Source organism: Drechmeria coniospora, chromosome 02, assembly GCF_001625195.1.
Source record: "Drechmeria coniospora strain ARSEF 6962 chromosome 02, whole genome shotgun sequence".
In the NCBI taxonomy this organism is placed as follows: Eukaryota; Fungi; Ascomycota; class Sordariomycetes; order Hypocreales; family Ophiocordycipitaceae; genus Drechmeria; species Drechmeria coniospora.
In genome coordinates this window covers 9566105-9583356 of record NC_054390.1, presented here as the reverse complement: position 1 = coordinate 9583356, position 17252 = coordinate 9566105, and the positions used below count along the sequence as shown (strand labels likewise).

At 60.2% G+C, this 17252-nt stretch overlaps 3 protein-coding genes across 3 annotated transcripts; all 3 read left to right on the top strand.

Annotated features, from left to right (window-relative positions):
- Positions 1-4229: 4229 nt before the first annotated feature.
- Positions 4230-5006, top strand: DCS_05752 (uncharacterized protein; the record flags this gene model as incomplete). Its single annotated transcript, XM_040803054.1, has 1 exon — positions 4230-5006. The coding sequence occupies one exon, from the start codon at positions 4230-4232 to the stop codon at positions 5004-5006; it is 777 nt and encodes a 258-aa protein (XP_040658087.1).
- A 4400-nt stretch (positions 5007-9406) lies between these two features.
- On the top strand, positions 9407-10117 carry DCS_05751 (uncharacterized protein; the record flags this gene model as incomplete). The annotated part of the gene is made up of 2 exons (XM_040803053.1): positions 9407-9766; positions 9857-10117. The coding sequence occupies 2 exons, from the start codon at positions 9407-9409 to the stop codon at positions 10115-10117; spliced, it is 621 nt and encodes a 206-aa protein (XP_040658086.1).
- Positions 10118-14065: 3948 nt separating this feature from the next.
- Positions 14066-15680, top strand: DCS_05750 (putative finger protein AZF1; the record flags this gene model as incomplete). Its single annotated transcript, XM_040803052.1, has 4 exons — positions 14066-14857; positions 14919-14972; positions 15027-15200; positions 15258-15680. 4 exons carry the CDS (start codon positions 14066-14068, stop codon positions 15678-15680), a joined length of 1443 nt encoding a protein of 480 aa, XP_040658085.1.
- Between the last annotated feature and the right edge of the window lie 1572 nt (positions 15681-17252).

The following is a 17252-nucleotide window of genomic DNA, read 5'->3' as shown; positions in this document are numbered from 1 at the left end:
CATGTACAGTATTCCTCCGTACTGCCCTTTTTCGTACGCGTGTGGACGAGCCCATGCGCATGTACTCGGACACGCACCGTACACAGGGAGGGGAGTGAGGCTCGGGCTCGGGCTCGCACAAAGAACCAGGCAGGATTCGCGGGGCGGAGGCGGAGGCGGGACGGGTCGTGCAAAGTTCAAACACGGTCTCGGCATCGGGGGCTAGGTCGCGATGCCTCCTCCATGACTGCCAAAGTGGCCCAAGATGGCCAAGCAAGTATTGGCCAAGTTGCCAGCGTGGCCGGGCCCGCAACGCCATCGCTTGGGTGCTCATTGCACCATGCGAGCCCATCCGAGCCCTTGCCGCGAGCATGGATGGGATGCAGGAGCCGCAGCCAGCCAGGAACGGATTGCTCGCCTTGACGATGCCTCAGCTTGCAGGCTCAGCCGCGAGCGCACGGACGGCCGCAGGCACCGTGTCGACTCCCACGGACGGTGCAATCCAATCCCTCCGACGGGGGCTTTTGTCGTTTTTCGTTCCTCCAAGGCACGTACGGAGGAGGTAAGTAGTAATTACTGTATGCTATCTATCAGGTTGCACTCTGGACTTGGACGTGCTGGTAGCTGCATAAGTGTACCCCGTACTTGCGTGTGCACCTGGTTCCTCGCAGAAGCACATGTACAATGTACAAGAGGCAGGAGCCAAGTTGAGTGGATGGGGGCATGGGTGGATGGATGGAGGCATGGGTGGAGGCATGGGTGGATGGATGGATGGATGGAGGCATGGGGGCATGGATGGAGGCATGGAGACATGGAGGCATGGATGGAGGCATGGAGACATGGAGACATGGAGACATGGAGGCATGGAGGCATGGAGGCATGGAGGCATGGAGCATGGATGGATGAATGGATGGGTGGATGAATGGATGGACGGTACTCCGTACCTGCGTCGGTGCTGGAGTCGAGACGTGCGCGAACCCCTACAGCGTTAAGTACCGTACCTACAGCAAGTACATGTGCTGCACTGTGAGGCAGCCACCGTCATCGTCCTGGGCCTTTCTTTTTCCCGTTGCATGACGTGCGCGGGAGGACGGAACGAGTTGCAGATTTTTCAGGGGGCCGTGCTCGATCAGCCGTGCCTCAGATCACGGCGTCCATGCTGGTGAGCGCGATGCGCTCGCGTCGGGAACGGAGTCGGATGGGCGCATGTATTGCTGCGTAGTAATAGTAGATACCTAGTAATATCTTGGTACTAATGTAGTACGGAGTGCAGCACAGCGCTCGTCCCTGTAGGTAGGTAGGTGTATCCGCGATCGGTACAGTGAGTGAGTGCCCTGCCAGGATAGTGCCTAACATTAGTAGGTGCCTAGTAGTGTGCATGCACTGTACTCTGGTGGTAGGAGGGGATGGTGCAAGGATGACGGCTCACTGTGCTCTGCACCTGCTTTCATGTACAGTACTGCATGTGCATGCTCACAAGCCTTTGCGAGTCGACCTTGGCCTCTCCTCACGCCGTGCTCCGTACCTGCAACGTACATCTTCCAAGACAGGCCCGCAGCAGCCATATGCCGAAGCGAGATGCAAAGGGTCGCCGTTTGTGGACGGCCTTTCTTTGTCGATGCATCTGCGGTGCGACTCGAGCAAGTGCCGCAGTTGTGCCACCCACTCAGGCACCGAGTCTGTAGCGGATGCAGGGACGCAAGACAGAGGACACAGCCTGGTCAGCGCGGCTCTGGCGGTCGCTGCGCCGCACCCCCGTCGGTCGAGCTTTGACCATCTGGCCGCCGTCGGCTGCTCGCTGCGCGTCCTTGCTGCTTGCTTGCTTACCCTTTGCTTTCCCTCGCGCATGCAGGACGCATGCACGATCTAGCTGCATGCCTTTCAGCTCTCTCCCCTCGATGGGATGCGACGAGGAGCACGGCCGGCTCGCATCCGGCAACGCTCGGATGAAGTGCAGGCCAGCGCCACGCTGCGGACCTCGGCCTCAGCCTCCCTCCGTCCGACGCGGCGACGACGAGCGCACCGGACGCCGGCCGTCGGCATGGCGCCAGCGGAAGCATCTGCATCTCTACGTGTCCAAAGGCGATGCCAGCCGTCGATGCCGGCCAGGTGCGCCACGGCATCGACGAGGATGAACCGTCGCCGCCGGGACACGCGTCCCTGCTCCGTGCCATGCCCAGGTCGGCGCCTCGAAATTGGCAACGGCCTCGACGACGCCGCCGGCCCCAGCGAGCCATGGCGCCCGGTCGTCCAGAATGGCGCGCTAGGGATGAGCTGCATTGGTGCCGCCAGTGGTCTTGCGCTTGCGACGGGGTGTGCTGGCCATGGCGCCGACTGCTTACAATAATGGGTGCGTTGCAATAGTGATTACCGTACTGGTGGTGGTGGCATTGGGCACTACGAGCAAACACACCGTACCTACTCCGTACTAGGTGTAGTAATGGTGGTGTACTGTCACGGCAGTGATGATTACTAGATATCTACTTCCTAGTACGGAGTACCTGCCATTACCTACAGGTAGGTACTAATCTAGTGCGGCAACGAGTACGTGCGAGTGCCCAGGCACCGCCTGTCGTCGTGGACGGCATGCAGGACGCCAAACCAGACTGTTGGGAACCGTCGCTGCCGCCATGAACATGCGAGAATGCCCGAGTATGGACGCCAAAGGTGTCGCGCATGACCAAAGCCGGCCGCCCAACTTGCTCCGTGCTCGCCGTCGCTCGTGGCACCAGCTGCACACCTACTGTAGTTGTAGTTGTACTGTAGTTGTAGTTGTAAATAAGTACCTAATTACCTACATACCTACCTAGTACCTAGTACGTGTATGGACAACTGAGTACTTGCACCTGCACTCGCCGCTACTATCGCACGGTTAGGCATAATGGTGGGGTGGCAAAATTGTCGACTCACTTTGTAGTGGTAGCGCTGCCAAAGTTGATTCGTCCCTTTTGTCTACCTAGTACCTAGTAGTGAATGTACCCTGCGGCCCGCGTCCTTGCCAACGAGCCGTCGCTCTCGTCGCACGCCAGCTCGATGGGCGAGCCATGGCGGCCGAACAACGAGCGATGCCGACTAAACGACGAGCTTCGCCCCGGCACGAACCAAGGTGCAGCGCAGGCGTGCCTCTTGCCATGACCACCTGTAGCTGTACTTACTGTAGGCAGTACCTGGTGCCTGAGCATGAATGGTGAATGGTGCGTACCCTGCCGTGGCAGACTCCGTCGTACCGCCGCGCAGCACAGCACATGCCACAGGGCACCAGCTTGTGCCGCGCACCATTCGGCGCACCCACAACCCTAGGCCGACCCGGAACCCCTACAGATGCTCCGCCCATCGACACCCGCGATGCATTGCATTGCATTGCCTCGATGGGAGCGAGGCCTGAAAATGGCACGGCAGGGTACGGCACGGCACGACGTGGCAGGGTGCGACGCGGCATGGCGCGATGCGCAAGGACGAGACGGGCCACCTCGAGCGATGACGGCTCGAAAGATGACTCTTGCGCCTCGTGACGGCCATGCATTCCCATGGCCCCTCGGTCGGTACGTCTGGTCGAGCCTCGCCCAAACTCTCGGGTCGGCCGACCATGGACCTTGCTCCATGATGCATATATATACACTGCATGCGTTGGAGCGCCGCACCCTGCACTAATACAGCTCGTGTCGCAACTATCCGTCGCTCTAGTACCAGTTGGCCGTAGCCAGGCGTCGTGGTGTGGGTGGTGGAGGTGCTGTGCTTGTGCTTGTGCGGCGGGGTGGCAAAAATGTCGATTCAATTTGTACGAGCAGCACAGCCAAAGCTGAATCGTCAATTTTGTCAAATGACTGTACTTGCGGCAGCGCCGTTGCTGCGCTGGGAGTCGGCACAGGGACCCCTGTGAGGCCGTTTGAAATGCCAACTCTCGCTGGTCGCCGAGACCTCCAGGCACGCCCATCAGGCGCTGCTTGCTCGCCAGGATTCGGCCAAAAATACCCAGGCCGTCACCCCAGCGCACCCCCCATCCGGGCGGCGACCCAGGTCCCTGTAGCCGCCGCGACACGCCCCCCCCCCGACTCGCCCTCTCGCCCCCCCGTCCTCCCCCTCCCGCAGGCGAGTGCCGCTCGTCAACCTTGTCCGTTTGCCTGATTCGTCCCGCGTCATCTGCCCTGACAGCACCCGAAAATGGTCGGACCGTCCCTGTTGGGCGAGGTCACGGTGCACGGGGCGCGGGGACGAGCAGTTTGCGTTCGAGCCTGTGCCGTGCCTGCACGATGAGCACAATTGAGGCACGCGTGAGGTGGCAGCACGGCCAGAACGACGTCCAGTTCAGGCGACATGTGTCGACGCAATCTTCACGCCCGTGGTGCCTGTACTGTAGGCTCGTGTGTAGGGCAAATGTGCCTGCACTGGGCGTCCGCCGAGGTCAGGGTGCCGGCTCGGCCACGGCGCATGATTGCCCGCCGTGGGCCGGCCACCTCGACGTCCAAGCCCGGCAGCGTCATGCATCCGGCGACAGATGGCGACTCCGAAAGTATCCTGACCTGCCCATGCCCATCGCGCGACTTGTCTCGGCCCCCCACGTATGCGACGACGATGACGCCCATGATGACGCAACGGACAGGACAGATGGCACGGCTGTCCCCCAATGCCGATGCATGTCGTCATTCGCGCTCAGCCCGACGACGCCCCAGGCCGCACGCCCGCCGACGCGATCCGAACGCGTGCTCGCGCAGCAGGTGCATGCGATGGCAGTGCGGCCCATGGCAGGCAAACGATGGCCGTCGAGAAGAGCAATCGCCGTGCGACCCGGCTCGCGTCGGCATGTCGGGGGTTCGGGGGTTACCAGACGGTCCGGAGTTTTCCACAACCCCCACGGCAGCGCTGCAGCCGCAGCTGGAGGACCTCGTATTGGCTCAAACGAACAGTGCATCACACCCTACCGTAGCATGGTGGTCGTTGGAAAATGTACCGTCCGCAGCACTTCTGGGGCACGTCGCATGCTGTGCGGTCTGGCATCCCCGTGGCAGGGTGGTGCGGAGCGTCGTTGACGGAGAGTCCCCAGGTGGTGCAGAGCGTCGTTGACGGAGAGTCCCCAGGTGGTGCGGTCGACCGTCTGCCCATGCTCGAGGTCGTTTCCAGTGATGGTGCTGCACGGAGGAGCCCTAGTCGTAGGTACTACCTAGTATGTAGTAGGCACAGTCACTTGACAAAAGTGACGGTTCAGTTTTGGTGGTGCCACTCCTACAAATTGAATCGACATTTTTGCCACCCCCTGTGCCTACAACTAGTGCCTAGGCCCAAGGGACGGAGTACTAGATGCACTAATTGTACCCAAGGTTTGTGGGTGCCTTGGTACTGGGAAGTTATAGGTCGTAACTACTACTAGGTACTAGAGGTGGTAGTGTAGCTCGGCATTGGTACCAGGCACCTAGGACGAAATAATCGTCCATGTACTCGTGCTTGACCTACAACTATTGCTTGTACGGAGGAGAATACAGAGTACATCTACGTTGGAGCCGAGTCCAAGTAATACGTTGGAGTCGATTCCCAAGTATACTTGGGTATGCTCATGTGCAGTACAGTAATGCTCGGTACACGAGGATGGGTCCTGTCAAGCGCGCTGTAATGGTCCGCTGGCTTTACCTGCGTTGCAGTGGCACGAGTACTCCATACAAATACTTGCGCAGCGTACAGTAATACGGAGTACGAGTACGAGCACGAGCGCACATGTACATGAGCAGTGCAGTAATCATTAGGACTCTGCCGCTTTGGTGCCGCTTTGGCTACTAGGTGCCCTATAATACAAGTACCTGCACGGAGCAAGTACCTGGACATGCACGGCCAGTAGCTGTGCGCTACGTTTTCCCGCGACTCAGGTACAAGCAACAACACCAGGAACGGATTGCAGTAGTACTAATGCTTAGCTAACACTTCTATGGCCTGTTGGCATTACGTCGCAGTGGCCTGGGCAGTCCTGCCATCCGGAGAGGCGCCGCGAACAAGAAACGAGCTGGGAGTCGGGAGCAGGCCACTTTCCAACGACGTACTCGAAATGCCCTGCACCGCACACGACGTCCTTGCCCATGTAGGAGTGCGTCCAAGGCCAGTGCGGAGAGCAAGCTTGGCGGTTTTCCCGAGGTCGCATGGCCACGGCGTTGTTCGCCTGACCTGCACGAGGGGTGACGTATCATATTTCCCACATTGATGCCTCCGAGGGTGGTTCTATCCCGTAGCAATCCCCCGTTCGACCCGTCATGGCGCCTTGCCACCTGTTTTGCGCGCTCTCGCAGGCGTCGACGGGATACGAGCATGCGGGTGGACGTGCAGCACTTGTTGGCAAGCACGGATTGTGGCCATCGGCTGCATGCTGCTCCTACGAGAGGGCAAGGTGGACGGTACGCCGGCCTCGACGCACGAATGGCTTGCCACCTCGCCATGGCCAAGGCAACGAAAGAGGCGCTCAGGAATGCGCATGTGCCGAGTGCGTGCCTCGTCAGGCCGGTGCGAGACAAATTGTGTCTCCTGGGGCTACGGGGTAGCAGGTTGAGACATGACGACGGCAGAGCGGAAAAGACCCTTTTCTCGGCGCACCGGTCCTGGATGGAACGATGGCTGTTCCTCGTGCCCACGAGTACGGAGTAATCTGTGCACTCACGAGGAAACGGTTGCCGTCAGGCAAGTGCATGCATATATATGGCTGTACTGTTCGTGCCGGATAGGTGTACGGTGCCTGCTGCGAGTGCAAGTGAGCGTTCATGCAAGTAGGCGCGGGCGAGTGCACGTACTTTTACAGAGCACTTCACCCGCAGCACACGACGCCTGCTCGCCTCGCCTCGTACGAGACGGAGAATGCCTCCTCGGCAACCGCCGCGACGGCCCCGTGCCGGCAGGATGCGACGCCGCAGCCGACCCAGGTAATTGGGAGTGGGTGAAATTGCATGGCCCTAATGATACGGACGGGCACGTGATTCCGCCATGCAACCGCCAACCGCCTGTCCGTCCATCATTCCATCCTTCTTCCTTCCTTCCTACCTTCCTTTGCTCACACATTCCCTCATGGGGGTGCATTGCATGTACATGCCTGCGGCACCTGTCCGATGTTGGCAGTGGCAGCGAGGCACGAGGTGTCATCGATGGAGTGGTGGGTGACGCCCAGGGTGCCGAGTGCTGGAATTGCAGTACTTGCAGGCACTTGCATGTTTGCCTCGGTGGCTACGGAGTGCTCGCTCGCTTGTACTCTGTGCGTATCGCCCTTTTCTCCCCGCGCCGCTCCGATGGTTCCTACCAGCAAGTAATACAGAGTCGTACTTGAACGGAGCATTTGGCCGGGGACCGGACAGGGACATGAGAGTGCAGGTGCAGTGTAGGTGTACGGAGTACTGTAGGCAGGTAATTACAACTACAGTACGGAGTGTTTGGCCGGGGACCGGACAGGGACATGAGAGTGCACGTGCAGCGTAGGTGTAAGCAAGTAATTAATACAGCCATTACCGTACAGAGGTCGCCTACTTGCGTTACTGTACAACCAGAGAGTACATGTAATTACTGTACGATATGCAGTACGAGTACGAGTACTTACTTGCAGCACGGAACAAGTACAGAGTACAAGTAACCATTAAACAAGTGCATGCAAGTAGTTGTACCATGTACTTGCTCGCACGCGCATGGGGGGCCCTGGCCCACGACTCTTTGTCCGGGGCCGGATCGGCTCTCACCCGTGCGGTCGAAGCGGGCCGCAACGCAAGCTCGCCATCGTCACTCGCCGCGAGCGTTGCCGTGAGGCAGCCGACGATTGATGCGGACGACCCGTTCGCGGACTAGGCTCCGGGGGACGTAAAGGGTCCAAGATGGGTGCCCCTGAAAAGTGCTTTTTGGTCGAGGCGAGACAGAAATAGTTCCGGCATCTGGGGAAGGCAGATCGTCTGGCGGCACGAAAAGAAAGAAAGGGCCGCGGCCATGGGTGTCGGTAGGGCATCGGCCATGGCTGATTGGACCTCTGCCCGGGCCATTGCGAGATGCGCACTCTCGACAGCCGTCCGTCCGCCGCGTCCGCTTCGTCCGAGCTCCCACCGCACGCCCCCCGCGGCGCACGAATTGCTGAAACACAACCCACCAGGCGATCCGTGCCCGCCGCCCCAGTGCCCGCCGCCCCAGTGCCCGCCGCCCCAGTGCCCGCCGTCCCAGTGCCCGCCGTCCCACGCCCGCCCACCTGGCACCACCCATGCACACTAGCCAGCGCGCCAGACCCGGGTCGAGGTTCAATGCTACAAGGCTCTCGTGTACAGCTACATCTGCTGCACAGTAGCTGCACGGGGGACTCGCTTGCAACGACTTGCAGTACTAGGTACCGTACACCTACGTGCTTACTAGTACTCACGCACTTGCACACACCTAGTACTCTACAGCACGGTACTTTTGAATCTACCTAGCACCTTGGTACACCCCTACGGCACAAGTACTCCGTACGCATCGGACATGTACTTGCAACTGCGCATCCGCGGCGAGAGAGGTGCCGTGCACCACCAGTGAGCGCAGTGCTCCGTAGGAGCCTAGGGACTTGCAGAGGTACTAGGCCAAGTACTGGGCAATTACTTGCTTGCAGATACAGTACGGACTGCAAGTACACGTATGCTGCTAGAAGATGCACTCGATGCAGGCGGCAGTCTGACGGCCAGTCCGCTCGAGCAACGGCTAACCGGCCATTTCTCCCGTCGACCCCCCGTCTGCATTGCCTGAAATCCATCCCTTGCGTCTTCATGCCGCTCTCCTGCGGCCCTTGCTGCGGCCGCCCATGCGGTTGGCTGCCCCGGCGGAGACCGCGGGCCTCGTCGGGCCCAAGGCCGATCGCGCAGGCGTCGGCAGAGAGAAGACGCGCACGCGCATCATGGCACTTGGCGAGAGGGCGGCCGGTGCCAGCCTGCCCCCCCCCCCCCCCCCCCACCTCTCGCCGTCGCCGCCGTCGCCTGCGACCCGCTCGTTCGAGGCGTTGGCAAGTGACTCCGTTCCGTTGCATCATGACACTGCGCCGGAGAAGCTTGACCGAAACAACGGAGACCCAGGTGCGGGTGCGTCTGCAAGCAAGTACCTACCAAGTAATGTGCATGCATGTACTTGCGTGGGAGTACATGTACGGTACAGTTGCTGTAATTACTAATACAAACACTCCGAATTATTACTTGCAATACGTACCTAGCAGCTACCCATACGTACTGTAAAACAGGTACCTAGTAATAAACATCTGCTCCTCCCACTGCAAAGTACGTACTCCCACGTCAACCTCCGGTTCACCAGAAACCTGTCACATGTGTCAGATGTCACGGAACAGGACACCTGCATACGGAGTGCTGTGCGGAGCACGGAGCCCATGTGCCTACAGCAAGTTCGCCTTGACGGTGGATGTCGTCGACGCATGCGCCAAGCAACTCGTGGCAGGTACCCGTGCCGTCGAATGGTCGTGCCTACGGCTGTTGTGAGCAGCACGCCGGACGGAGGCGAAACCGACGTGGGCGTGTGCCGTCCAAGCAACACGGGCGACGCGGGAAGAGGACGATTCAAGGAATCGTGCCGAAATTGGCGGACCGTCTCTCCTCTCCGCAACTGTGTGGTGCCTGCTCGCGTCGTCCGCTTTGGAACAAGCTCGCCACCGGCCGGTCGAGCACGATTCGATCTTGGTTTCGCCTTGTTCTGGGCCGACGATGCGCTGAGCGAGCCACCTGCGCGGTGCCAATCGGCAGAGACCGGTCCCTGCTGGAGTCGAGCCATTACCAGCAGCACCTTTGTGCCCACCCTGGCCTGGCCGTGGCCTGGCGTAAGCGGCTAATAATACTCTGCACGCCACCGCAATCGACCATCGTCGTCGCCCGCCTTTGATTTGGCCGGGGCAAATGGTCTCACCAAGACGACGCCAGCGAGCGAGGGTGGACCGCACCGCACCAAGAGCCGGTCTCGGGCTGATCGCTCCGTCGCCGCCCCGGCCTGCGCGGCGTACGGCAACGCAGGCTCGCGTCGAGACGAGGAGCCTCGCAGCGTCCTTGGTTGCCGGCAGAAGGAGCCGCGAAACTGGACCGCGAACATGGCCGTCGGCCGCCTCGTGCGGCAACGCTCCGTCGCAGCCCGACCGTCGTTTGCATCCTCCGAGGGAAACGGCAGGGCCGTCTAGCCTCTTTGGCGGCCGAGATGCGCTTTGACGTGGCAAGCTCCAAGCAAGGGAGCCGGCAAGGCTGTGGAGTGCGTGGCTTGGGTCTGTCGTCGTCGGAGCCCCTGGCACAGCGCTTCCCCTCATGCGTGTCTCCCTCGGCGTCGGCGGACGGTTCGTGGCAGGCGGGGAAGAGACGGCGAGAGCAGCTCCTCATGGTGGAGGGGTTTGGCCACGAGCGTCGGGGCTCGAATGTCAACTCCCGATTGAGCCTTGGGGAGGACGGCAAACGAGGCTTGCCGATGATCGAGTGCTTGTATGAACGGACAGGCATCGATGATGGTTATTACAGTGCTCATATTTTACTTGTGCTCCTATTTTACGAGTGCTCCTATTTTACTTGTGCTCCTGTTTTACGAGTGCTCCTATGTTACGTGTGCTCCTATTTTACGTACAGGTGCAGCTGTACCTACTAGGAGTACTAGGTAGTTTGAGCACTGAGCATTACGTACCTAGTACCCATACGTACCTACATTTTCGCACTCGCACATGTTCGTACGTGCCTGCGTAAATACCTAGTAAAAATACATCTGCAAAGTAGGTGTACAACTGCACGCACACACCCGCAAGTGCGTGTGCAAGTACATGGCGAAAAAGGTACCAGCTTGACAAGCTTCCTACGGAGTACGTACGGCGTACTTGCAACTGCATGTGCGAAAAGGGCGACGCTTGGGCCCCGTGTGGTCCTGAGAGCCAACCGATGTTGTAAGCGAGCCAGGCAGGTGCCAGTCAGATGCTCCGCCCATCGACACCCGCGATGCATCCGCTAGCACGTGAACGCTTGCTTGCTCATATCGGACAGTACGGTGCTTGCACGAGCACTGTGAGGGCAGAGGGCCTATGCCGTATGCCGTATCTTGCCCCAAACCCCAAATTCGTAGCAAACCGCTGGGGACGCCTGCGGCAATCAAACTCGCAGGTGTGCCGGGAGCCTTCGGCACAAAGGATGGCCGGTGCGAGGGCCTGAGGAACGACGGAAATTGGCACACGATGCATGCCACTGCGTGCTACGTACCGTATGCCGTGCATGCGGAGTAATACTGTGCATGTGCGCTGGAGCGACAAGTCAGCGTGCGTGGGCTGCCAAAGTACGTGCGCGAGGTACCGTACCTGCCTCGTACCTGCCTCGAGAGTCCATTCGGCGAGCGGAGGAAGCAGCGGGCTGGACGCACCGCACAGACTGACGGCATTGACGAGCCTGCGGCCAGACGTCTCGTCGTCCACGGGCCCCGCCAGACCGGTTAGCGCGGGCGCGGCAGCAGACCTAGCCTATCCGAAGCCCGCCGGGAGAGGAGGTGCTAGTGAGGTACCCACCACCAGCTCCTGCTGCAAGTACTGTACATGTACTGTACTTGCATAGGTACTTGTGTTGTAGGTGTACGGAGTAAGTACTGTAATACTGTACAACTACACCTACATGCGAGTACAACCACAGCACTCCGTTCAGGAATCCCTAGAACGGCTACAAGTACGTCCTTGTGCTCGTCCATGCGCAGCTGTGCGCAAGTGGCCTCGCAGTCGTACATGTGAAATACATGTCCAGCACGGCAGCACAGCAACAGGAGTGCTCGCACACTTCCAGGCCGGTACATGCCCGTGAGTCCCTGGCTGACGTTAGGTTGCTGCTGGTGCCGACTGGTATACATTCATATCCAGGTACTCCGTGCTCGTACCTGACAGGTACAGGCTCGTGCCTGACAGGTACAGGTACCGCACTTGTACAACAACGTACAAGGCAAGTGCAAGTGCGCAGTAGGTGTGTGAGTAGGCACAGTACTGTAGGTATAAGTAGGCACAGTACTGTAGGTGTAGGTGTAGGTACAGTACTGTAGGTACAAGTAGGCACAGTAGGTGTAGGTACAGTACTGTAGGTACAAGTAGGCACAGTACTGTAGGTGTAGGTACAGTACTGTAGGTACAAGTAGGCACAGTACTGTAGGTGTACTCGTACTTTTTACAGGTTACCCCCCCCCCCCGCCTGGTGGGAATCGGCCGTCACTAGGGAGACGCCTCGGGTCAGTGCTGCGCCGTGACGGGTCTCCGTCCGGAAGGATGAAGGGACAAACGAGCTGCAGCAGCTAGTGCTCGTAGCTTCGAGAGGCCATCGCTCCAGCTCCAGCCTGCCACCCCATCCATCCTCGCCCCAACCTGCTGGCACCACCCCGACCGGCCGCCGACACCACCCTCCCTCCCTGCTGCTCCCGTTCGAGCTCGCAATCATCGAGCTCGTCCATCCATCCGTCGAGAGGCGGGAAAGTAACACGGATGCTCGCCGCCGCGCCGTGTCCTGGACCCGACCCGATGGCACCCAAACGATGTCTGGCCCAAACGATGCCTGGCACCCAAACGATGCCTGGCACCCTCCAGCGGCCTCTCGCCGATGCCGCCTCCGTCTCCTGCATCTCCGCTCCCCCCCAGCCGGCTCAGCCTCGACGTTGTGGCGGCGGAGGCACTCGCCGGAGTGTGCTCCTGGTTGGCTGCCGTTGCCCTGTCGTCGCCGGCTCAACGCTTCGAAATGTCTTACTCGACCAATCTCCAAGCATGGCCCCGTCGGCCATGACTGAGCGCGCCGTCCGCAGGCCGACTCGGCGAGCGAGCACCGCCCATCCGTGCCCATCGGCAGTCCAGCACGCGAGCCCGGAGGCCGAGGCGGACGCTCCCTCCTCCCTACGGTGCGCGGCTGACCTCGCCGTACCAGTAGGTGCCAGTACGAGCACGAAAATGAGCACGAGTAACACGACAATGAGCACGACAATGAGCACGCCGTCGACGCTGCTGGCCCGCCGGCTGCCACGCTCGTCGTCGCGAGATGCACCACCCACGCGGGGGGGGGGGGGGGGGGTGAGCACCCGCCCAACGACCTCGCCGCGCCGCCGGCAATGGGGGAGTCGATCGAGCCGCGTGCTCGTGACACGTCCAAAGTGCCGCCTTCATCTTGGGATGCCTGGGCCCTGGCGCCTTGGAGTCATGGCTGATGCTCCACCCGCCGGCTGAACCGCTCATGGCCCGGCTCCAGCCACGGCCCTCACCTCACCCCCTCTCCTCCACCACGGACCTCGCGTCGACCCGGTTTCCACATCCAACCATGCTAGCCGTCAGTCGCCTTGCTCCTTTCGGGACCAGTCTGGCACCCCTGCCACCCGTCTCGTCCCTCAGCTTTCCTTCCCCACGGCCGGAGTGTGTGGGCGAGCGAGCCTGTGTGTCTGTGTGTCTGTGCATCCCCCCCCTCCCCCGTCAAACGGCCATCCGCATGTACTCCGTGCTCCTGGACCGTCCACTTTCCTCATGTCCTTGTCCGGGGCCGGGGTGTCGAGACCAGTCCTGGATCAATTACGAGTCCCTAATGCAAGCGTGCTTGGAGCCAAGATCGTTGGACCCAGTCCCGGACGATTGGCTACCGCCCCGGCCCTGTTCGTGCTTGCATGTGCAGTATTACTTACGCTGGATATAGGGGAGGACTGCGTGCTCGAGCGAGTGCTCGTACCGGCGACCTACTTACTATACACCTGCGGTGCCTGTCGACTTACACCCGTCCCCGTCCGTCTGCCTGTGCTCGTTTGCGCTCCCCCGGACCTCCGACCTCGATTGCATGGCCTAGCCTGCCTGCCAACCTACCTTGCCTGCCTTGCCTCTCGCCTCCCACCACCCTCCGAGCCCCTCGGTTTTCTTTTTCACATATATACCAACCGTTCCTCCCTTGATCGGATCTTCCCATCGACTGTCTCGATCACTTCGCTTCCCATCCATCCATTCATCCACCTTGAACCTCCCACTCCCCCCACCAAACCAAGGCCCTTAAGATCACGGTCCGCGTCCCCCCCCCTCGACGCCCGTGCCTCCCCATCTATTCAACCACATCATTCTTTTCTTGTCAGTCTTGCTTCCGTGCCGGCACCGACCACCACCGACAAGATGGCTCTCACGGCTTCCCCGGCGGCGCCCCCGAACTGGGGACGATGGCCCCAGCAGCTTCCTCACGACTTCACCATGATGGACCATCCCGCCTTCATGCCCTACGACTCTCGCCCGCCGCCGCCGCCGACGACGCACATGCAGCGGCCCGTGGCCCCTCAGTACGTCGTGGCTCCCCAGTACGGCTCCGGGCCCATGACGGCGCTGGCGCCGCCGCAGTATCACCACCAGCAGCCGTTCGCCTACGTCCCCTACCAGAGCCCGCCGCCGGCCACGCCCATCGGCTCCCCGTACAAGCAGGAGGCCCCGCGCATGCTGGCCTCGGACGTCAACCCCTCCCGCGGCATGCCCTTTCGCCGCGGCTCGAGGCAGCTCAACGGCAGCCGGCTCCAGTCGCCGTCGGCCCGGAGCGATTCCCTGGCGTCGACGAGCAACCGCTCCGTCGCCTCGAACCCGTGCGCCGCCAAGACCATCACCTACAACGAGACCATCGACCCCGCCGACAGGGTCAACTTTGAAACGGAAGTCGACGAGCTCATGAAGGCCATCCAGAAGTCGGACGAGGACGAGGCGGCGGCGGCCCAGACCCTCACGCCGGCCCAGACGCCGAGCGCAGAGGCCGGCTCGGGACCTCAGAGCCCCGCGAGCCACGCGCAGCCGTCGACGCCCGGCATGACGGAGACGAAGCTGAAGAAGAAGTGGGTGTGCGACGGGCCCAACTGCACCAAGCGCTTCGTTCAGAAGACGCATCTCGACATCCATCGCCGGACGCACACCGGCCACAAGCCCTACGTGAGTCGTGACAAGCTCCCCGCCCCGAGCGCCCGCGAACCGTGTCGCTGACAGACGCCAGGTCTGCACAAAGGACAACTGTGGTCTCACATTCTCTCAACGCGGCAATCTCAAGGTACGACGGTCCGTCCGCTCCTTCTATCGTCCGACGCTGACCCCAGACGTCCAGACTCACATGCGCCGCCACACCGGGGAGAAGCCGTATTCCTGCAGCATCTGCGGCAAGCTGTTCGCGCAGCGCGGCAACGTCCGATCCCACGAGGAGACGCACAAGGGTCTCAAGCCTTTCGTCTGCAGACTCGACGACTGCAACAAGACCTTTTCGCAGCTTGGAAACATGAAGGTGCGCCAGTCCGTGTGTGTGTGCTCGCTTCTCTCGCCGTCGCTGACCGACTCGCAGACGCATCAGAACAACTTCCACAAGGACACGCTCCAAAAGCTCACCAACATGTTCGTCAAGTTTGCCCGCCTCGGCGAGGTCCCCGAAGAGCACCAAGAGCTGTTCGACTACTTCAAGGCACACTACAAGAACAGCAACAAGGGCATCAAGGGTCGTGGCAAGGCCCGCACCGTCGCGCCGAAATCAAAGGCCGCCGACCACAACCCGAACGCATCCCTGGCCTTCCCGCACCTCCCGATGCCCGCGCAGGCGCAGACGTACGTTCCCGGACAGGCCAACGGCGGCATGCCCAGCATCGGCCGCCACCACGCAGCGGGCGGCTATGCCATGTTCGACCAGCACCCCGATCACGTCGCCGCACCGGGAATGCTCTACGAGGATGTGCACTCGCGGCAGATGGGCTTCGCCGATCGCCTGTATTGACGCGTGACTTGGATTTACGACTGCATGATTACGCAATACACGACACGAAGTCGACCGTCGAACGGCCGGGACGGAACGTCAAAGGCGACGCACGACTCGGGAGCGTCACCGACAGAAAACGTACGCACATTCATTCATTCGAGCATCGGTACCCATGGACGGGTGACGGATTGTTTTTACAAAAAAAGTTAGCGGGGCCGGCAGCGCTGAAGATTTGGTTCCGCATCCTTTGATTTTCCCTGGCGACGAAAGCATATTGGTCTGGCCGACGATGATGGGACATATCTCGATGGAGTATCTGGGTGGTCAATGCTGATGCAAAAAAAAGTTGACATGTTGGGAACTGACTCTCCACTCGACTGGGAGTCTGGGAGTCTGATCGTTTGCTGCGTTTTTTTTTTTGCTTTTTGCCCCCCTGCAGTCACATCATATTGTTATACCACCCGCCTGTATTCATTCATCCACCCCCCGTCCGTCCCGATGTCGTCCGGATCGGCTGCGGTTGGGAGGATCATACAGTGTGCGTTTTCCTTGGACATGGGGAGGCGGGACTGACCCTGGGAGAGTTTGGATCATTGCCTTGTATCGCACTTGTCGCTCGGCGACGATTCGCAAGGTCCGCAAACTCCTCCACCAAGAGATGATTTTCTTCACAACAAAAACCTTTGCTTTCCTGCCCTCCGTTTCTGTCACTTACCCGCTGGCCAAGGATCGATCGGTGGCGTTTCCCTCTGGCGCGTTTCCCTCTCGAGCCTTCTGCGTGTCTGAGACGCCATGCAAGGAAAACAGCACTGCTGGCGTCGGGCTCGAGAGGCGGGCACGTGAGACCTTTCTGGACCGACGATGACCTGCCATGTATCTACTAGAGAGCATTACGTGCTCGTGCATCTGCAATTACACAAGTACTATACTCGATCAAATTTTCCGTCATCAATACGTGCAGGTGTCCATGTGCGGCTCAGACAAACAATGCATTGCATGTGGGTGCACCCATTTGAGCAGAGAGAATGCATGCATGCATGCGTACGTGCACGCCTGTGATGACGATCGATGTGTGCACAGCAAACAGACAGAAATGGCCCAAAAGATATATATAGAACGATGGAAGCGGGTGTGAAAGCCAACCGTTGGCCGGCAGCTGAAAATCGACGGATGGGAACGACGCAAATGGTCAGCGGCACCAAAGTGGCCAAAATAGGTCAGCCATTCAGCAGGCTGATTTCCGTATCATCATGTTTACATGCAAATCTACACTTGGATGCGGCTCAGAACGAGACAGAGGCACACTTGCACGCAAGTGAGCGAATACTAGCCGGCTGTCTAGCAAGGCATTGCCATTAATAGTAGAGTACCATGCAAACGAGTAGCGGTGTGGTGTGCCTGTCAGTGCCGGTACGTAATTCTCGGGTACAAGGACAAGTGGAGGTGAGTGTATCAACGTTTCCGGCCCCCGCCTCCGTCGGTCGCACAAAAATTGAACGGCATATGCCTTCATTTGGAGGAAGCGGGAAGCGGATCGGCGGGCCTGCATAGTCAAGCTGGCAATGTGAGGGGGAGAAAGTTGCAGCACAG